General features: G+C 40.1%; 1 protein-coding gene across 39 annotated transcripts in view; it reads right to left on the bottom strand.

Moving 5' to 3' along the window:
- The window catches only part of clasp1a (cytoplasmic linker associated protein 1a), a 123,357-nt gene that overhangs the window by 18,500 nt on the left and 84,031 nt on the right, over nucleotides 1-20,826 (bottom strand). For 10 of the 39 annotated variants that reach the window (XM_039819034.1, XM_039819035.1, XM_039819041.1 and 7 more), the window contains 12 exons: nucleotides 20,537-20,704; nucleotides 19,349-19,395; nucleotides 16,902-17,066; nucleotides 16,097-16,120; nucleotides 14,624-14,731; nucleotides 14,107-14,133; nucleotides 13,138-13,302; nucleotides 10,613-10,771; nucleotides 8,331-8,393; nucleotides 7,493-7,596; nucleotides 1,844-1,867; nucleotides 955-1,199 (listed from right to left, as the gene is read on the bottom strand). In XM_039819034.1, coding sequence (XP_039674968.1) covers nucleotides 955-1,199; nucleotides 1,844-1,867; nucleotides 7,493-7,596; nucleotides 8,331-8,393; nucleotides 10,613-10,771; nucleotides 13,138-13,302; nucleotides 14,107-14,133; nucleotides 14,624-14,731; nucleotides 16,097-16,120; nucleotides 16,902-17,066; nucleotides 19,349-19,395; nucleotides 20,537-20,704 — 1,299 coding nt within the window. The remainder of the gene's footprint in view (nucleotides 1-954; nucleotides 1,200-1,843; nucleotides 1,868-7,492; nucleotides 7,597-8,330; nucleotides 8,394-10,612; nucleotides 10,772-13,137; nucleotides 13,303-14,106; nucleotides 14,134-14,623; nucleotides 14,732-16,096; nucleotides 16,121-16,901; nucleotides 17,067-19,348; nucleotides 19,396-20,536; nucleotides 20,705-20,826) is intronic. The other 29 variants (XM_039819054.1, XM_039819065.1, XM_039819071.1 and 26 more) reach the window with 19 other exon arrangements.

The following is a 20,826-nucleotide window of genomic DNA, read 5'->3' as shown; positions in this document are numbered from 1 at the left end:
AACGCTCACATTTCCACTATGCCACTGTTCGCCACCTTAGCAAACATACATGAGCCCAATCCCACCTAGATGTAACAATCGCAAATATTGCTGTACAATTAATTGTCTCACAATGAATTGCGATTAACAATATAATTGTCTCTTTCAGTCAAATTTGAAAATATTTATTAAGTATGTATTTCTTTTTTAAAGTGCCCATATTATGCATTTGGTTTTTTCCCTTTGCTTTTTTGAGTATGTTATAGGTTTACAAAGTGAAAAAATCTAAAGTCCACCTCAAAGGGACTTACCATATCAAACAGAAAACACTGTTCACAAACTGCTCCAAACAGCTCTATTGTAGTCCAGCCTTTATTTCAGAGACAAACGTGGTCACTTTGGAACACACGTTATAATGCTCACCTAGCTGCTAGCGTGGCACGCCCTCATACTCTGCTTCTGCTAGATACTGAGCATGTGCGACTCCCAACAAAGATTGAACAGAAGTGAGATGCCTCACTCTGTAGCTAAAACAGAGAGCTCAACTCACAGGGTGAAAAGAGGAGCTGCAGCAATGTGCAGTACAACAAAAATATGGTGTTTTTTGAAAATTAATCCATGTAAACCTATTCTGATATAACCTCTAAATACAATTATGAACCTGAAAATGAGCATAATATGAGCACTTTAAACAAATAAAGTTTTAAATGAATCACAGATTACGTCTTTTAGTTACATCACTGTTATATGACCCAGATAATGTAGTAACACAAACACACAGCCTATGAAGTAAACCACACCCCTCTATCATCATAAAACATTGAATTTAATTCTTAAATGAACATAAAACTGACAATTATCATGAACAGTTATACACCTTAGGACCTTAGTTATTAATTGCCGTTGAACAAAGAAACGGTGATTATGTAAAAAAGAAATTTGATTAGACAATTATTGTTACAGGCCCAATCCCACCTCAGTATTCTTTGGCTCTTGAGGAGATTCTGCAGGCCCAGCAGGCCCTCCTTCCTCTCTGACCAGTTGGAGCTGGCGCAGTGGTTCAGGACCTCGGCCACATCCTCCGTCTGCCGCAGGTAGTGGGGGATGCCGCCGTTCCTGGAGCCATACGAGCGCTCCGAGCAGGCACTGGACGCGTCACTGTTGGCATCGTCATCAGAGTACATCCCCGGGGATTCGTACCTCCGCCTCAACGGCTTCCTCTGTGGGGCAAAGAACAACGTGAAGGAATCACGCATTATGATACCCAAATGCTAACCAGGCTCTGCAAGAAAAGTGCTTAGGCAAATTAACTCAGCCACGGGGTAAAAATCTTTGATACACCAGGTGCATCAGAGAGCCATGCAGTTTTCTGTACATTTCATGTTTTGTTCTGTGGATGGTACTTTTAGGTTTAAATGTAAATTTGATCGGTACACAGTTGTGGTATCAAACTCCTCATTTGAAAATGAAACTAACATTTTTTTGTTTGTTTTAAATGAACATCAAAAGCCAGTCAAGCAGTGCCAAAAGAAAGAAAAGGGTCTTGACTACAAATGAATGAACAGACAGAGCATATTTAATCTCATGGGAAAAAAATCATAATGTACCAAAACAACGAGGTCCAACACAATAAACCACAATATGAAAGAGAAAGAAAAAAAACTTTGCTGGGTGCCATACTGTCGATAAACAATGGGATGCGATGGACATAAACATTCAAGGTAAAATTCAATCAGAAAAGAAAAAAAAAGGGGGAGGGGTGGAGGAGTACCATATCATAAGTCAAGCTGCATTATCGTTCTCTGAACTTGATTAGTGTGTGATGGGCATGGATATACGAACAGTATGTAAAATGACCAACTACCTTATTCCTGGAGTCTCCTAATAGCTGAAATGGTAACAAACAACCAAGAGGTAGAGATGAGAGAGGCAAGGTTTAAAGAGGGAACAAAGAACAAGTCCTTCTGAATATCCAAAAGAGGACAAAACTAGACATTTCACATTTCAACTGACGCGTATGAATGATTGAGATACACTATATATAATAAAGGTCGGAATGAAGGAACTCGTTGACATCTTGATAATATTCAACCACTGTAATGGTTGAATATTATTAGACACCGCCTACCAAGAGCCTGGGTCTGTCCCAGGTTTCTTCCCAAGAGGGAGTTTTTCCTCGCCACTGTCGCACTGCTTGCTCTTGAGGGAATTACTGTAATTGTTGGGGCTTTTTAAATTATAGAGTGTGGTCTAGACCTACTCCATCTGTAAAATGTCTCGAGATAACTCCTGTTATGATTTGATACTATAAATAAGATTGAATTGAATTAATCTACTGCATGAGCATAACTTTCTTTTCTAATCTTAAAGTCAGGAAAACATCAGCTGACATACAGTACAGGCCAAAAGTTTGGACACACCTTCTCATTCAATGTGTTTCTTTATTTTCATGACTATTTACATTGTAGATTCTCACTGAAGGCATCAAAACTATGAATGAACACATATGGAATAATGTACTTAACAAAAAAGTGTGAAATCACTGAAAACATGTCTTATATTTTAGATTCTTCAAAGTAGCCACCCTTTGCTTTTTTTGATAACTCTGCAAACCCTTGGTGTCAATGAGCTTCATGAGGTAGTCACCTGAAATGGTTTTACCTTCACAGGTGTGCTTTGTCAGGGTTAATTAGTGGAATTGTTTCCCTTATTAATAAAAAAGCAAAGGGTGGCTACTTTGAGGAATCTAAAATATAAGACATGTTTTCAGTTATTTCACACTTTTTTGTTAAGTACATAATTCCATATGGGTTCATTCATAGTTTTGATGCCTTCAGTGAGAATCTACAATGTAAATAGTCATGAAAATAAAAGGAAACGCATTTGAATGAGAAGGTGTGTCCAAACTTTTGGCCTGTACTGTATATGTGTCAGAACAGAATTCTGGAAACGTATGTTCCACTAGGTCCGGCTTTGCAAGGCTATTTTAAAGCAAGCTTTACACGCTCATAATGGCAAAACCCTCATAACCAGTGTACAAAGTCATCTCCAGGTATGTGTTCTCATAGGGATTCTGCAGTGTTTTTAAGCCCTATAAAATACCCTATAGAATGCAATGTGATACCTTTTTCATGGTCAGAATGACCTAATCAGAACAAAAAGGCCTCAATTACTTATAAAGTACATTAATTTATTGACATTTATCAAATTTGTGTCAGTACTTCCCAGCTGTATATAACAATAGTTCCTAGTAATATACATATTTAATCATGATTAATCAATTAATGTAACCTGGACCCAAAGAGGTAGCAGATATTGGATGGATGGATAAACCAATTGAAAAATATTTTTTTTTAATTAATTAAGGTATTTACTAAAATCAACACTTGCCCAACATGAGATGATGAGCTTCCTGGCTACTGTAGCTAGCAGTAGTGACAGTGTTTGCTACAGGTCTGGTGGTGCTGATTGAACCTCTACAAAAAAGGATTTAACAGTCTCTTTCGCGGTCAAAACAATCCCACTTTTAGTTTGCAGGTGTGTAGCGTTCTGACAGCCCGCAGGAAATATTTAAGACTTTTGGCAATTTAATTTAAGACTTTTTAAACTACATTCAATGCTTGTAAAGTCTTTTCCAGATCTGCAGATATCCTGATAGCCCATTGTGATTCAGTCAACTGTTTAACCCTCATGCCCTCTTCGGTCTTTTTTGTACATTTTTCTCAAGTTTTTTTTTTCATTTCGTGATCATTTTTGCTGTGTTACTTCTTATGGCATGAAATTTTGTAGGAATCCTTCTTTCCAGTCAAATTTTTTAAATCAAGTGTTTTTTACTCTTACATGTCTTTTATACTTAAATGATTCATTTTGTACCCTCTGGACACCTTCGAGGCAAAAATGTCCACGCACACAAAAACTGTTATTAAATCATCATATATCAATATTTTTTTCTGCTTTTTTTTCATGAATCACCTAAACAACTTCTTACCTAATCAAAACCACCAAACATTCAATCATTTTCAGGATTTTAACCCTTTAAATGCCAGTTTATGTATTTGAAGTATGTAATTATTTATAAAAAAAAACACAAAAAATGTTTTTTTTCCCATATAATGAATAATATGTAGATGGGGCTTTGGTGGTGATTAGAGGCTTGGATATGTCAAAGATAAGCAACAAAACTGATTTGATTGCATTAGTATTTTTTATGTAGTTCCAGATACTCCCTCTGGACACCTTCGAGGCAAAAATGGCCCCATTGACTTCCATTATAACCACATGTTTTGATCTCTCTGCCTTTACAGTATAAAACCATGCATTCTGTAATGTCAGCATTTCATTTGGAAGAAAACTAGTCATATTTGACATTTTTACAGTATTTCACCAGATTCAACCATTTTGCCCTTGTAGTAACAAGCATTTCTGGGACGGGCTGCACACAAATAGTAATAGTAATAGTAACAGTAATAGAAAGGGAGAGGAGAGAGCAGCTCAGTGTGTCAAAGGAAGGAAGTCCCCCGGCAGTCTAGAACTATAACAGCGTAACTATAACAGGTAACTAAGAGAGACAGGTCATAAGGAGAGGTAGCTTTTTCGGGCTTAGAACTCTCCCCCTGCCGGATCTGGCTTGGCTGGCCTGCCTCCCTCTACTTTGTTATGTATTATTAATCTAACAATTATGAAGAGAAGCAGTTGGGCCAGTTAGGTGAACACTGCAACTCCTCACTCCCTAACTATAAGCTTTATCAAATAGGAGAGTTTTAAGTTCATTCTTGAATGAGGTGACAGTTTCTGCCCCCCGAACCCAGATCGGGAGCTGGTTCCATAGGAGAGGAGCCTGATAACTGAAGGCTCTAGCTCCCATTCTACTTTTAGAGACTCTAGGTACCACCAGTAACTCTGCATTCTGGGAGCGTAGTGCTCTAGTAGGACAATAGGGTATTAGGAGCTCTTCTAGATATGATGGTGCTAGACCATTTAGAGCTTTGTAGGTCAAGAGAAGGACTTTAAACTCAATCCTGGATTCAACAGGAAGCCAATGCAGAGAAGCTAATACAGGAGAAATATGATCTCTTTTCTTAGTTCTTGTGAGAACATGCGCTGCAGCATTCTGGATCAGCTGGAGAGTCTTAAGAGACTTATTTGAGCAACCTGACAGTAAGGAATTACAATAGTCCAGCCTGGAAGTAACAAATGCATGGACTAGTTTTTCAGCGTCGTTTTGAGACAGGATATTCCTAATTTTGGCAATGTTACGAAGATGAAAAAAGGCTGTTCTTGAGGTTTGTTTTAGATTGGCATTAAAGGATATATCCTGATCAAAGATAACTCCTAAATTTCTAACAGTGGTGCTGGAGGCCAGGGCAACACCATCCAGAGTAGCTATATCTCTAGATAATGAAGTTCGGAGGTGTTTAGGGCCCAGCACAATAACTTCAGTTTTGTTAGGGTTTAACATCAGAAAATTATCGGTCATCCAGGATTTTATATCCTTAATACATGCTTGAAATTTAGCTAGCTGACTGGTTTCGTCTGGTTTGATTGACAAGTATAATTGGGTGTCATCCGCATAACAGTGAAAGTTAATTGAGTGTTTTCTAATAATATTGCCTAGAGGAAGCATATATAAGGAGAATAGAATTGGTCCAAGCACTGAGCCTTGAGGAACCCCATGGCTAACTTTAGCGTACTTGGAGGATTTATCATTAACATTCACAAATTAAGATCGATCAGAGAAATAGGACCTAAACCAACTCAGAGCAATTCCTTTAATGCCAACCAAGTGTTCCAATCTCTGTAACAGGATTGAATGGTCAATTGTGTCAAATGCAGCACTAAGATCTAGTAAAACAAGAATGGAGACAAGACCTTTGTCTGCAGCAGTTAAAAGGTCGTTAGTAATTTTCACCAGTGCCGTCTCTGTGCTATGATTCTTTCTAAATCCTGATTGAAAGTCATCAGTGACCATTTTGTCAGACTCCAGAAACTTGTGTCATCTTCAGATGAGTCCTGCAGTTGGCTGGAAGATAAAGGCTCCTTCTCTTTGCTCCAGGTCTTTCTCCTTCTCTAGAGCCAGGTGCATAAACACACTAATAGTTGTTTTTGTTTACAACAAATGCAGGAGACAATGTTTTTATTCAAGCACGTCTTCAAAGACACATGAAATGCATCCTTCAAAAGAAGCCCTTTTTTCACCCAGATTTACACAAACTCTCTCTCACACACAGACACGCATGCATGCACACACACACACACACACACACACACACACACACACACACACACACACACACACACACATACACACGCACGCACGCACGCGCGTGCGCGGACACACACACACACACAGAGCTCCATAATATAACTATAATTTCATGCATCGGCTTACAAGGGCAAAATGGTTGAATCTGGTGAAATACTGTAAAAATGTCAAATATGACTAGTTTTCTTCCAAATGAAATGCTGATATTACAGAATGCATGTTTTTATACTGTAAAGGCAGAGAGATCAAAACATGTGGTTATAATGGAAGTCAATGGGGCCATTTTTGCCTCGAAGGTGTCCAAAGGGGAGTATCTGGAACTACATAAAAAATACTAATGCAATCAAATCAGTTTTGTTGCTTATCTTTGACATATCCAAGCCTCTAATCCCCACCAAAGCCCCATTCCCCTATGATTTATTTTATGGAAAATAATTAATGTTTTGTTGGGTTTTTCATAAATAATTGTTACTTCAAAGATTTAAAACTGGCATTTAAAGGGTTAAAATCCAGAAAATTATTAAATTTTTGGTAGTTTTGAGCAATTTACAATTGTTTAAGAGATTTATGAAAAAAAAGCAGAAAAAAATATTGATATATGATGATTTAATATCAGTTTTTTGGACATGTACATTTTTGCCTCGAAGGTGTCCAAAGGGAGTATGTGGAACTATGTAAAAAATACTAATGCAATCAAATTAATTTTGTTGCTTATCTTTGACACAAGCCTCTAATCACCACCAAAGCCCCATCTAGATATTATTCATTATCTGGAAAAAAAATCATTTTTTGTGTTTTTTGTAATAAAAAATGAAACACTTCAAATACATAAACTGGCATTTAAAGGGTTAAAATCCTGAAAATGATTGAATGTTTGGTAGTTTTGATTAGGTTAGAAGTTGTTTAAGTGATTTATGAAAAAAAAGCAGAAAAAAATATTGATATATGATGATTTAATAATCAATAAGCAGTGTGCGTGGACATTTTTGCCTCGAAGGTGTCGAGAGTAAGTTTTTTTAAGGAGGGCATGAGGGTTAAATGCAATACTTTGTTGCTATGTCAACACAATTGATAGGAATTTGCCTCAGTGCAGCTCTTAAAAACACACATCAGTAAATAAAATATAATTCCGTGCAAAATATTTGCATGAAAACCTTCCGTAGTGTTTGCTTTAACAACATTCCCCTCTCAATAATAAACACCTTGACATTCGTCTTTGCTGAAGGAAAAAGAAAACCCACAGCAGCTTACCAGAGCATCAGCAACGGCTGCCTCCACCTCTGTGCCAGTGTCAAGGACCCTCATGGCATTAACTGATGCTGAGATCCTTGCTTGGTGAATCAAACCATATCGGTCTTGACAGGAAACGGGAAAAGAAAAAGGCAAAGGGAGATAGTGAGTGAAGCTTAGTAATAAAGTAAAGGTGGCCACTGTAACTTACCTGAATGGACAAAAGCAGCGAGTGCTTTGCTTACTTTCTTTTGGACACATTTGAATATAAAGCAATATACTGTAAATGAAAAGGGGAATATTCTCAAGTCTCTAACCACCGAAAGTTAAATGAAAAACACTAATGGAGGATGAAGCGAGTCCTGAGGCAAAAAGACAGGCATAAATTGCAGCTATGCTGTTTTCCTGAGAGATGAAAGACAGAGCACCAACGATGCAACAAAGAGGAAAAACAACAAATATGAGCTTATGTATGTAAAAAATTTTTTTAAAACAACAGAGGCTGAGCCAGCACATATAAGGCTGTGGATCCCAATTCCACAGAAGTCCAACTAAAATCAAAAAAACATGCAGTGGTAATTAAGGGACAAGCAGATGAAAACATAATGGGTCCATTGCCATGCTAAACAAAAATAACCTTTGCATTCTAGAACCAAAACACTGAGTAAATGCTCGAAAATACTCGGGAGGGAACACAAAGGAATGGAATGATGAGTGCTGCCTGCAGAAACATCATTTGACACAACCACAGAAACATGCTGGCTCAGTATCGCCTCTAAGATGGGGGATTTGGCGGGTGGGACCGAGAGGGACTGGGCTGGGGGGATGGGGGGGTCGGAGGTCTGGGCATGCAGGTCACCTGACTGGCTGTGGGGGTCTGCTGAGGAGAGAGCGCTGGTTGAACGGGAGTGACGTCGGGAGGCTGCAGGGGACAGGAGAGGTGGGCGACATGGGGACCCGGGGGGTTAGTGACTACACTACAGGTTCAACACCAAACTCTCGGGGTGTCCGACTCACACTGATGCACTGACAGTAAGTACCACTGGCCTGATGGTGTCATGTGTTTAGTTTTCATTTTGGAAATAAATGAATTAAGACTGAAAATGAATGAAAGTGGACACTGGCTTGATATTTATATCAACTTTTGACTTGCAGAAATTAGGGTGGTTTCTGATATATGACTTTAAACTTAAAGGGGATTAGTAAGAACCTGCTTATTTTACAATCAAGATCACTGCTTGCTCATGCAGGATTGTTTTTTATCAATTAAAACCGATTATGATTTGGCTTGACTTGGCCTTCACAGAGATTTGAGTTAGCTCTGCAGTGTGTAGAGGGTCTCAATGAATTACATTTGGATACACAGTACAGTATAGTAGGGGGTGGCCCATTATTCATGACCTGTACATGCATTACATGCTTGACAAATAAGAAATCCAAAAATAAAGAGTAGGCAACACAGTATGTCACTGTTCAGAATGAAATACAGAATCTATAGAAGCAATCTCAATTATATTTGAAGTTAAAAAATATTACAACATCAACTCCATCTCTTAGACTGACAAACAACAAAAAACAGTTAACATATGCTATTGTAACAGCACTGACATGCTGAGGATTGACATACTTCTCCACTACTGCTCCACTACTTATAGATTCATGATGATACCAGCAATGGCTTCAGAGGTATGACATCACTTCCCAGGTTGTAACAGCACAATAACTACAGTAGCAGCTACTGTGCTGTGCATTCACCTATGAATACTGACTGCAATTATTGCTTGCTGTTTCTGTTGCATCTACATCTTCCTCTCTGACTTCCCCAATCTTTATTGATAGCATGTATACTTAAACATTTGTACACAGATTCATGAGTGTCTAAAGTAAAGAAGGTACATTTGAAGAGGGTGCTTTGTCATTTATACCATCTTTAAAAAAAAAAAAAACAGGTTTCAGCAGAGACACTGGAAACCGAACAGTAATCTTCCCTAAACCCAGAAAGATACAATTAGTGCATGCGCAGAGACAGGCAGGCAGAGGTAGAATGACACGACAAAAAACACCAACAACAGGAGGGAGGTTCGTGTTAGCATTAGGGCTGTTGGAGCGAATTCTGAAAGTTGAATACTTTTCAATACTATTCGAATACTGAAATTACTATTACTATATACTATACTATGTGATTTTTTTTCATAAATAGGTTGGCAAACATTAGCTAATCTCCGTCTTCTCATGTCTGATGAACAATAAGTTACGGGAGTGAGAAACACAAGGCATTGTGAGCTAACGTTACGTACCGAGTAACGTTAGTACAGGGGGAGTGACGGAAGGACGGGAAATAGTTTTAACATGACTTTACAATTGACATCCACCGAGCCAAAATGCTTATGTTATCAATAGTAAGCTCGTTCTGTTTCCTAACTGCGTCGCGAGTTATAGGAGCTTAGCTGGGAGCTTCATGGAGACAGTTAAAGTTAATGTAAGCTGCTCTACAGTTGTCAGAGTTAGCTTCCACTTCATATATTACCTTCTTATAGCTATATTCTCAGTAACGTGACAATCTGCAAGAAACAGGTTGCTTTTAATCACTTTTTTATCACTACAATAGTAGTGACAGCATCGTTTGGCTAGTTATCAATACCGTTAACATCGTTTCGGCTGTGCTTTCTAACATGATGTCATTGTGCTAACCGAGCAACGTTAGCCTTTACAACAGAGCCGGTTCAATACACTTGTTAGATAATGTTTCCTTACAGAGTTCTCTGTTGATTTGTGTTTGTCGCTGTGTGCATGGTTGAAAATAATGTAAACAGAGAGCAGGGTGGCAGAAATGCAATGCGCCATGACGTAGATCCCCTTCAAGGCCAGGCTGATGTTGGAAGTCCCTCTAGTGGACGTGTAACAACAACCCCATGCTTATAGTGGCATTCACAATGCATAAGCCTGAGTAGTGTAGTACATATTAATAACAGGCTGCATATGAGCATTAAATATTCAAATATTATTTGAATATAAAAAAATAAATAATGGTATTATAGAGGAAGACTGATAGCTCTAGTAAGCATCTGGTAAAGATTCTCCGGTTGGCTCACTCACTGGAAGGGGGCTAGTCCGGACAGCGGTTAGCTCAGCGGTACTCACCCAGAGGAGTGAAGCCCCGAGCAGGGCTGGTGTCGCGGCTGCTCTCGCGACTGGTGTCGCGACTGCAACCCTGACTCATGCTGGGACGGGGAATGCGGCTCCGGGCTAGCGTGCAGTAGGGAAGAGCAGCAGGAAGAAGAGCTTTACCACACAGTCTGGCTGTCAGGACAACAAGTTAGGTTGGAGTGTCAGTGTGCATTAATGTGGGAACATTGGGATGAGAGTCAGAAATGAGGAAAAGAAGAGGGTCGAGATTATGAGAGAAGAAAGTATAAAGCCCTGTAGACTGTACTGTTCCTCCAGGAGGCACCCAACATGAACTGGTGACTGCTATTCTTAGAACCTTGCTTGTGGTGATGCTGAGGTTAGCATTAAATAAAGGCTATGGGTCATTAAAATCAAAATACTTTATTGCTTTGAACACATGAATGAGGTCAGCGAAATTCATGGCAATTTGTCCAATAGGTGAGGATGAGACATGGTGTGCATCAATTTGACATTTTGGACTGAGGGACAATGAAACAGTCAGGATCATGAATTGTCCAAAATGAAAATGTTAAATTCTTTGGGGGGCAAGAATGTGCTCAGTAAATGTCATGACCATCACATTTGGATATGACTGAAAGACCGATCACTACTGGAGCCAAAATACAAAGTGAGACAAAAATGGACTAGAGAGATAAGACGATGAAGAAGAAATTAAAAGAGTCACAGAGACAGAAGCAGTGGCTGAATGCTGGGTGAGTGAGCTGGTCAAACAGCATACTGCTAGTAAAGGTTAGATAGTCTGGACACTCCAGAGAGCAACTCAAGCTTCTGTGACAATGATAAGATACATGACAAAAGGGTTATAGGGTTTGTAACTTAAGCTATTAAGAAAGAAACACATTAAATTGTGATTTGAACAGTATTAACAGAGGATGAACATGCACAGTATCCTCCTCTTATTAAAACAGACCTGGAAACATTAAACTTTTTTTTTTTAACTACAGAAAAAAACTAAATAAAGGATATGTAATAATAAATCAGAAACCTTTTACATTTCCTCTAATTTACATTTTTTTAATGACACTTCAAAAAGATACAAAAAGTAACCAGTCCATTAAAGCAGACATCATTCCACCCTGACAAATGAGGAAAAGGATGTCTGACTCTGCTTGGCATCTATCCATAGCTGGGAACTGCAGAGCTGGATAGTCATTTATCTATTTAGCCCTAATGATGACGACTACCAAACAACAAATAATTTTCAATAGGAATACCCTGTGTCTGGAGGTTTTTTTTCCCCATTGGGCTCAGATGTTTTTACGGTATGTCAACCACTATAGCAACCATAATCACCAATCCCTGTCAAGTAATCATACATCAGAACAGATCTTTTTTTTTTTTTTTGATTTTTTGGGGGTTTTTCCCTTTATTACAGTGACAGTGGATAGACACGAAAGGGGAGAGAGATGGGGGATGACACACAGCAAAGGGCCGCAGGTCGGATTCGAGAAGACAAAAGCTGTGCCTGAAGTGTGCACAGTTTAATTATGATAAAAAGAAAAGTAGCAGATTATTATTATTATTGGTTACTTTTTGGGCATTAATGGACAGGACAGCTGAAGACAGGAAAGGGGGAAAGAAAGGGGCATAACATGCAGCAAAGGGTGCACCCACTGTGGTAAGGACTGAACCTTAGTACATGGGTGTACAACCAGGTGAGCTACCAGGTCGGCGCCAGAGAACTAGCAGAACAGACACTGTCATCTTTGTCAACTGCGCTGTCTGTGCAAAGCCAACAATGCTTTGTGATGGACAATAGCACTCTGTGCTTTCATGTGCAGTGTTTATTGTCGGAGTACAGGGAACGTGAGCTGCTGTATTTCAAAGGACACAATGGAAACATGACTGTATCTCTTTATCAGGAGGTGAAGATATGGAAGTCCAATTTCACTTGTTTGTGACTAGATCCTGTGTCAATGTATGTCACATTATCAGTATGTGTGTTCACTTGCTGTATGGTGAAGATGAGCACACCTGTGTGGTCAATAATGTGGAGCATGTGAATGGTCAGTGGTGAACTTGTTGCCAAGTCTTCAAGTCACAATGCTAATGCAATACTGTAATATGTCGCATATCAGTTTCTTGTTTTTCCTTCACCACACACTCATGTATGATGGAATCAATGTAATAATTAAATGCACTGATTACACAATTAGAATTCTTCATTTGGGGTGTCAAATAATTTAAAACTAATTTATGCTACGCCGTAGCCTGACGTGCACACACCAACGCACAAGTGTAAACTTCAGGCCACTTATGTAAGCTACGGCGAAAGCTCTGCGTGGAGCCTCCGCAGAACCACAAATCGCGCTGTTTGTTTGTTTAGGAAGTATGGTTAAAAATGAAAAAAAAAACGTACAAATGCAAGTCACAGTAATTCACTCTTCCAGACTTCTACCACATAGACAATAGTCCTGCAGAGCTACAGTAGCTTGTTACTAAAGAAAGACTAGTGTGAGCCGGAGTCCTGGCCTTACCGAGGCCCAGTCGGCTGGGGCTGGTCTCGCGGCTGCAGCCCTGACTGCGGGGGATCCTGCTGCGCTTGTCTGCTGGCGTGGTGGAGGCCGACACAGTGGATCGAGGGATCCGGCCGTAGCTGCTGTGGCCAAGCAGCTTGCCTGGGGAGCTGGAGCGGCTGCCGGCTGTTGCAAGAGAGAAGACAAATAAACACAAAAACATGGTTAGACAGTATTCAGTGTGGCTGAGACACTGGTTGGGATAAGGGTAAGGGAGTGGCACAACCTTTAGTAACACGCTTGGTCAAATCTCAAAACACAAGACCTGTGTCAACAGACCCAATGCCGTGTAGACAGTGCAGTAACATTAAAGGCAAAGTAACATATTATAAAGAATTCTTCTACATTATATCATCTCAGTGTAGCCTATGTCATGGATTTAGTTATATTCAAAGGTGAAGGAATACTATTTTTATATACAACACAGATGTTGGAGGGAAACAGAACTTCACAGGAAATTTGATTCTGAATGAACAAATACACACACACACACACACACACACACACACACACACACACACACACACACACACACACACACACACACACACACACACACACACACACACACACACACAGGGTGAGGAGGGGTGGACCCTTTTTCTAACTAACTGTGCTGTGGGGAGACATTTACTGTGGCACCAGTGGGAACATATTGGGAACATATAAGATTTCAACAGTGAAAACAAAGACTACAAAGACAACAAAATGGCTGACGCCGACGGCAAACATCTCCAACTCCAAACAGCTTCTCAAACTGTGGGGGGAAAGTAATCAGAAAAACGTGAATGTGATGAGTGGAGCATGCTGCTACTGTACTGCATGTGGGGAAACAAAAGAATGAGACAGCATGCAAAACTCTGTGTGCTAGGGGGACAGTGCTCAGGGACGAGGCGTCTGGCTTGTGATTGGATGAAGCTGAGGCCTTACCATTGATGGGATTGGCTGATCTGGATCCTGGGTGATGGAAGCAATAGGCAGGACAGGGCGGAGAACGGTCAAAATGAGACAGAAGGGGTTATGTTCATTAAATGTACCCAACATGCACTCTGGACGGCTGTGAACATGTTAGCTGTGTACTGATAACTGACAGATCTTAAGAACATACAGATTCCAACATACACACACACATCCTTTGCATGCATGTGGGCACCCTTGCACAAATACAAAAGATTTGTGAGTGACTGGAAGTGTTTTCAGGGTGCTGTAGCACATGGGAAACATCACACATACATATACAAGAAACAGCAAAACATCTTGTATGATCTCAAAGCCAAATGCAGACAAAGATCGTACCGAAATAGAGGGACAGATTGGTGTGCAGCACGCACACACATAGCTGTGTAATTCTGAAGGGTTAGAATGTGTATAGTGTAATTGAAGACATTCTGTGATTTCAATGTGACTTTACCAAGTGAGAGCCTGTGTGGGGTGTATATATACATACGCTGGGACTGAGAGACAACTTTGGCTCGGCTGCGCCCCCTACTGTCCACCACTGAGGGACTGGCTCCGCCCACGCTGCCCGAGCTTTGTCTCCTGGTTCGAACACGACCTGGACGACAAGGGAGGGAGCAAGAGCGGGGAGGGAAGAGAGGCAGAGGGAGTTTAATCCATTTATTATGTAACTGTGTTCACCCTAACCCTGGACAGAGATGCTGGAGAGGAAAAAAGTCTGGGGAGACAGAATGAAGAAGACCTGGATGAGGGGATAGAGCCTCCCTGAAAACACACAGGAGGGAAACAAGTAAAACCTGGGTCTGTTAGTTTGCAAATGATTCTCAGCGTTTGTTTTAACCTGCAACCTGAAATTGAGATTGCTGGGGTTTGCCCTGTAAGCAGTTATGCTAGTGCTAGCTAAGACATGAGCCAAAGAACCACTTAAGTGACTTTGAAGCATAAAGTTTTAAGTGTTCTAACCAAACCATAAGAAGTATTGGCAAACTTTGTGACCCAGGTCTGGAGAAAGACAGATAAACATTGAATATTATTTGCAGCTGCAGCCTAAATGATATGCTTGAAAAACATCTTGACTTCTTACTGTGAGTAGAAAACATTTTGTATTGGAAGTGTAAAAAACATTTGTCAACTTCAAACCAAATGCAAACCAATGGTGTGAAAATGAGATGTAACCAGAGTCCATTGGGGGATTTTTGTAATGGCAAAAGCCATCTCAGCTATAGCATCTATTGTAACCTGTTACACAATATGCCTAGAATAGTGCCTGGAAAGATGTGAATGTCATAACAACAATTACACAGCTGATTTACTACATTGTGCCAAAGTACGCCTGAAAAAGTAGTGGACAAACATTTTTTGTTCGGATCCTAAAAATTGACTTGAGCTGATTTGATTTGTGTGTGACTGACAAAAAAACTGATCTGTAAAATGAAACCTTAGAGCCAAACAGTCCAATACTTTGATCAGATATGGCAACCCTGTGATATACTCCACGTAGCAAAGGACAGTTAAAACCTTGGGTAGGATGTCGAATTTGGCAGCCATTTAGTTCATGGACCGGCCGTTACAATGGCACCTCAATTTCTGTGAGTAAAAAAGAAACCATAAAAGGAAGAAGAAAACAACCTTCTTTATAAACTTAAACAAAACCCTACATTATGAACCAGCAACATTGGACTTGATTGCTGTGTAGGTAACAGAGTTGATGGATACAGTTGTTAGGGTTACAGGAAGAGGAGGTAAACCATGCAGACAGTCCATGCAGTTCCACATAACTGGCGACCACTTGTGGGGGAGAAAGAGAGGAAAAGAGGGCACAGATGAAGAGACAAAGGATGTAAATGTGTGGCCCGTGACAGCTGACAAAGACACGCATACGTCTTCTGTGCAAGTTGCACAGCAACACAGCCACAGCCACAGCCCCACACCCACACCCGCCCACACACACACCAAGTCTTACCATCACTTTTACCGGGGGTGCCATCTTTGGGGCATTAAAGAAAGGCGGAGCAGCAGCGAGTGGGAGGAGAGGTATAGAGGAAGACATTAGTAGCAATTGAAGCAGGAACAGGAGTGAGTGGGTGAGCAGGGGCCCTCATCATCATTAGTAATGGCCATTATCGAGTTATTGGGGGAAAAGTTTCTCTGTGACCAAAAGGGTTACAGTAAATATCAACATTTCCCATTGGCTTGAAATTATGTGAAAACATCCTTAAAATGTATCTGGGGTTTTCATCACACTACGAGGCTAATCAACCTCACCACATCGATTTGTCAAAAGTGCCAGTGTAGGATTTAAACAGTTCCTGCTGACAGAACAGTCTAATGACAACCTCAGTAGTGATTAATAACCCCAGCCAGGCCCATAAAAGCCAGTGACTACAGGAGAAAATGTTATTGCTTCATGATGATGGGAGACTTTGAGAATAACTGCTTGAGTGGGCCTCTGAAAAAGCACTTTGCTAGAATACTTATAGATAGTGGCTCATTGCTGGGTAAATCTCTTCAGATGCAATATCGCAGTGTTCATTCTGAGGGTATTGACTTTTCTTAAGTAAGTCAAAGTTAGCAAAAGTGTAGCTTATTCACAGCTTTTTTTAGCGTAGCCTTTCATCTTGCTTTCAGTTTGCTTGGACAAAGCAACCTCGCACTGCTTGCAGTATTTACAATCCAGCACAAGCTGTTTTTGCTGAATGACAACAGTGTCAATGCCTGCTTGTTTTTTCTGTTTTGAGAAGGTTAGAGGGAGATGATTTATGGATTACCTAATGAGGCGTAGGAGCCTGGGGGAAGGGCGGCTGCAGAGCCGAACGGTGAGGATGCAGGAACGGTGGACAGACGGGACTTGGCGTTGGAGGCGGCGTTTACATCGATGTCACTACGGGAACGCTGTAGAGAACCCGATGGCACCCTGGTGCTCACCAGCTTACCTACAGCAGGACATAAATGAGAAGTACAGTTGAAACCAGATATTTACATACACTTCAAGAAAACCCACAAAAACATTTATTTCTTTGCTGTCATACATTAAATCAGAGTAAACTTTTTCTGTTTTAGATCAATACATATCAACATATTTTTGCATTTGTTAAATGTCAGAATCGAGCGAGGGAGAATTTTTATGTATTTTTTTTATCACTTTCATCAAAGTCAGAAGTTTACATACACTTCCTTAGTATTTGGTAGAATTGCCCCAAAACTGTTTCACTTGGGCCAAACGTTTTGGGTATCCTTCCACAAGCTTTCTACAATAGTTTGCTGGAATTTTGGCCCACTCCTCTTGACAGAACTGTGGATGCATATAAAGGCACACCTCAAACACAGAGCCTCTTTCTTTGACATCATGGGAAAATCAAGAGAAATCAACCAAGACATCAGGAAAAGAATTGTGGACCTCCACAAGTTTGGCTCATCCTTAGGTGCAATTTCCAGATGCCTGAAGGTCCCACGTTCATCAGTTCAGACAATAATACGCAAGAATAAAAAACATGGGAATGTACAACCATCATACCGCTCAGGAAGGAGACGGATTCTGAGTCCCAGAGAGGAACGTTTTTTGGTGCGAAATGTGGGAATAAATCCCAGGACAACAGCAAAAGACCTTGTTAAGATGCTAGCTGAAACTGGTAAGACAGTGTCATTATCCACAGTAAAACGAGTCCTGTACCACCATGAGCTAAAAGGTTACTCTGGGAGAAGAAAGACATTACTTCAAAACCACCATAAAAAAGACAGACTACAGTTTGCAACTGCACATGGGGACATAAATCTTAATTTCTGGAGACATGTGCTGTGGTCTGACGAAACAAAAATTGAACTGTTTGGACATAATGATAAATGGTATATTTGGAGGAAAAAGGGCGAAGCTTTGAAGCCTCAGAACACCATCCCAACTGTGAAGTATGGGGGGGTAGTATAATGTTGAGGGGCTGCTTTGCTGCAGAAGGGACTGGTGCACTTCACAAAATAGATGGCATCATGAGAAAATAAAATGCTGTGGATATATTGAAGCAACATCTGAAGACATAAGCCAGGAAGTTAAAGCTTGGGTGCAAATGGGTCTTCCAAATGGACAATGACCCCAAGCATAGCTCCAAATTAGTTACAAAGTGGCTTAAGGACAACAAAGTCAAGGTATTGGAGTGGCCATCACAAAGCCCTGATCTCAATCCCATAGAACATTTGTGGGCGGCACTGAAAAGGCGAGTGCGAGCAAGAAGGCCTACAAACCTGACCCAGTTACACCAGTTCTGTCAAGAGGAGTGGGCCAAAATTCCAGCAAACTATTGTAGAAAGCTTGTGGAAGGATACCCAAAATGTTTGGACCAAGTGAAACAGTTTCGGGGCAATTCTACCAAATACTAAGGAAGTGTATGTATACTTATGACTTTGATGAAAGTGATAAAAAAAATACATACAAAATTCTCCCTCGCTCAATTCTGACATTTAACAAATGCAAAAAATATGTTAATATGTATTTATCTAAAAAAGTTTACTCTGATTTAATGTATGACAGTAAAGAAATAAATGTTAGTGGTTTTTTTGAAATGTATGTAAAAATCTGGTTTCAACTGTATATAGTCAAAGGCTCTTTATTTTAAATGCTTAATCCATCACATAAATCTACTTCTTCACTTTTTACTTCCATCAGAGAGCAAGACAGTGTTTTGTGTAAGGATGGCATAGAGGCCTCATACTTTCCCTACCCACACCAGCCACCAAAAAAGTAATATACAGTACTTAAAAGAAACAAGGATCAGTTTGAGACTGTTTGAAGAGCACAAGTTTTGATCCAACTAAGAAGATAATCAAATGGAATATTAAGTATTTCTGTGTGCAACTCTGTTGTTTTTTTTTCTTCTTTTCATCGTTCTCATCTCCCACCATGTTTATCTGCGGTGCAGTGTGGCATGTTAAATGTGGCAAAATTCTATTATCGGTGCACAAATAATCACTCATTTATATATCACCAATAATAAAAAGACTTAATGAAGCCAAATTAATGTTACTTGATGCTTTATAAACCACTAAATAAGCCATTAACACATTTTTACAAGCATCAATTGCAACTTTATGTTAACCATTCAAATAATGTTTATAGAAGGTATACAAACACAATTCTTAACACACTATTGCCTAACTTTATACATTTACATACTTTTGGAGAAAAGCCTACACCAAGGGATAGAAAGAGACTGAGGAAGTGGCTTACTCCTTGTTATGCTCCCTCCAATGACACTCTTCACAGACAAAGGCCGGCTGAAAAACATAGATACAACGAGACACATTTTAGACTTTTTGTACATCACATTCCAACCCATCTGACAACACTAGACAGTTATTGTATCAAAGAACAATTCATATGAATTTCTTAAGTGAAATGTATGGAGTTTAAATAAAAAATAATGTTCTCATACATGTGTAGCACTAGCACTGCATTTCAAGCTCAATTAGCTCACACACACGCATGCATGCACGCACGCACACACGCACACACACGTGTGACCTCATGGATTGATTATGAGGTAATTAGTGAATACGCTTCATAAGGAATCTATAGACTGGGTAAATGAGGGCAAGAGAGAGAGAGAGAGAGAGAGAGAGAGAGTGTGTGTGTGCGCGCGCATGAGGCTGTGTGTGACAGCGCTCACCTGTCTGCAACACATCTGATAATAATTACCAATGTTTTTACAATATTTACATATTTAATATGACAGATGCATGTGGTGTCTGTGATTTACTGATTCGTGGTGTCCTCGAATCAGTAAAAGCAGATAGATGCAAAAGCTAAGGGACTACAGAAAAAGGTGGAAGGTAGCAGGTAGAACAATAAAAACAGGAAGTGGGATGGTAGGAGGTGGAATCTCAGAAAAAATAATTATTTCCAGTATGTCAAATTCAACATAAAAAAATACAACAGCAGTAACATATCCAAAAAAAGAAAAGAAAAGAGAGACAATGGACTTTGTTAACTAAGCTTTGCTAAAATCCTGTGAATAGTGGCTCATTCCTGAGTTAATCTCTTCAAATGCAACATTGCAGTTTATTCCGAGGGTTTCTGTCTTTTCTCAAGTATGTCAAATTTAGCAAAACTGTAACTTATTTATTTCAGTTATTTTTTAGCCTAGCCTTTCATCTGGCTTCCAGTTTGCTTGGACAAAGCGACCTCACACTACTTGCATTGATTCTCTGTACAATGTTTGTATTTTCAATTCATAGTGTAGAAAAAGGTGGAAGGTAGGAGATACAACAAAGAAGAACATATAACAGGGAGTGGGATGGAAGGAGGTATAATCTCAGGGCCAACTGAAGCAGGAGAGTAAATATGGAACAAAGGGAATAGGGATGGAACATAACATGATAACGGGTGAGGACAGAAGGAGGGAAAAATGGTTCTTACTTCAGACTCTCCTGGGAAGAGGAGGAGGAGCGGTCCGACTGGGGAAGAGACACGATGCTGTCAGAGCTCTTCAGGTGAGACTGGAGGGCCTTCTGATAGGTGGACTCCAGCGCCTGGAACAGATGCTCTGCCTCCCGGCTGTAGTGACCATGGAAACCCCAATAGCACCTATAGGTGAGGACAAGACAAAGCAGAAGATAAGAAGAAGATACTTTTTAAACTTTGCTGGGGTAAAAACCGGTGACTACCTGGTTTACCATAAAACGACATACAGTTCACCATAAGGACAA

Source organism: Perca fluviatilis, chromosome 12 (assembly GCF_010015445.1).
Source record: "Perca fluviatilis chromosome 12, GENO_Pfluv_1.0, whole genome shotgun sequence".
NCBI lineage: Eukaryota > Metazoa > Chordata > Actinopteri > Perciformes > Percidae > Perca > Perca fluviatilis.
The sequence above is the reverse complement of the archived record's forward strand: the minus strand, read 5'-3'. Positions and strand labels throughout refer to the sequence as shown.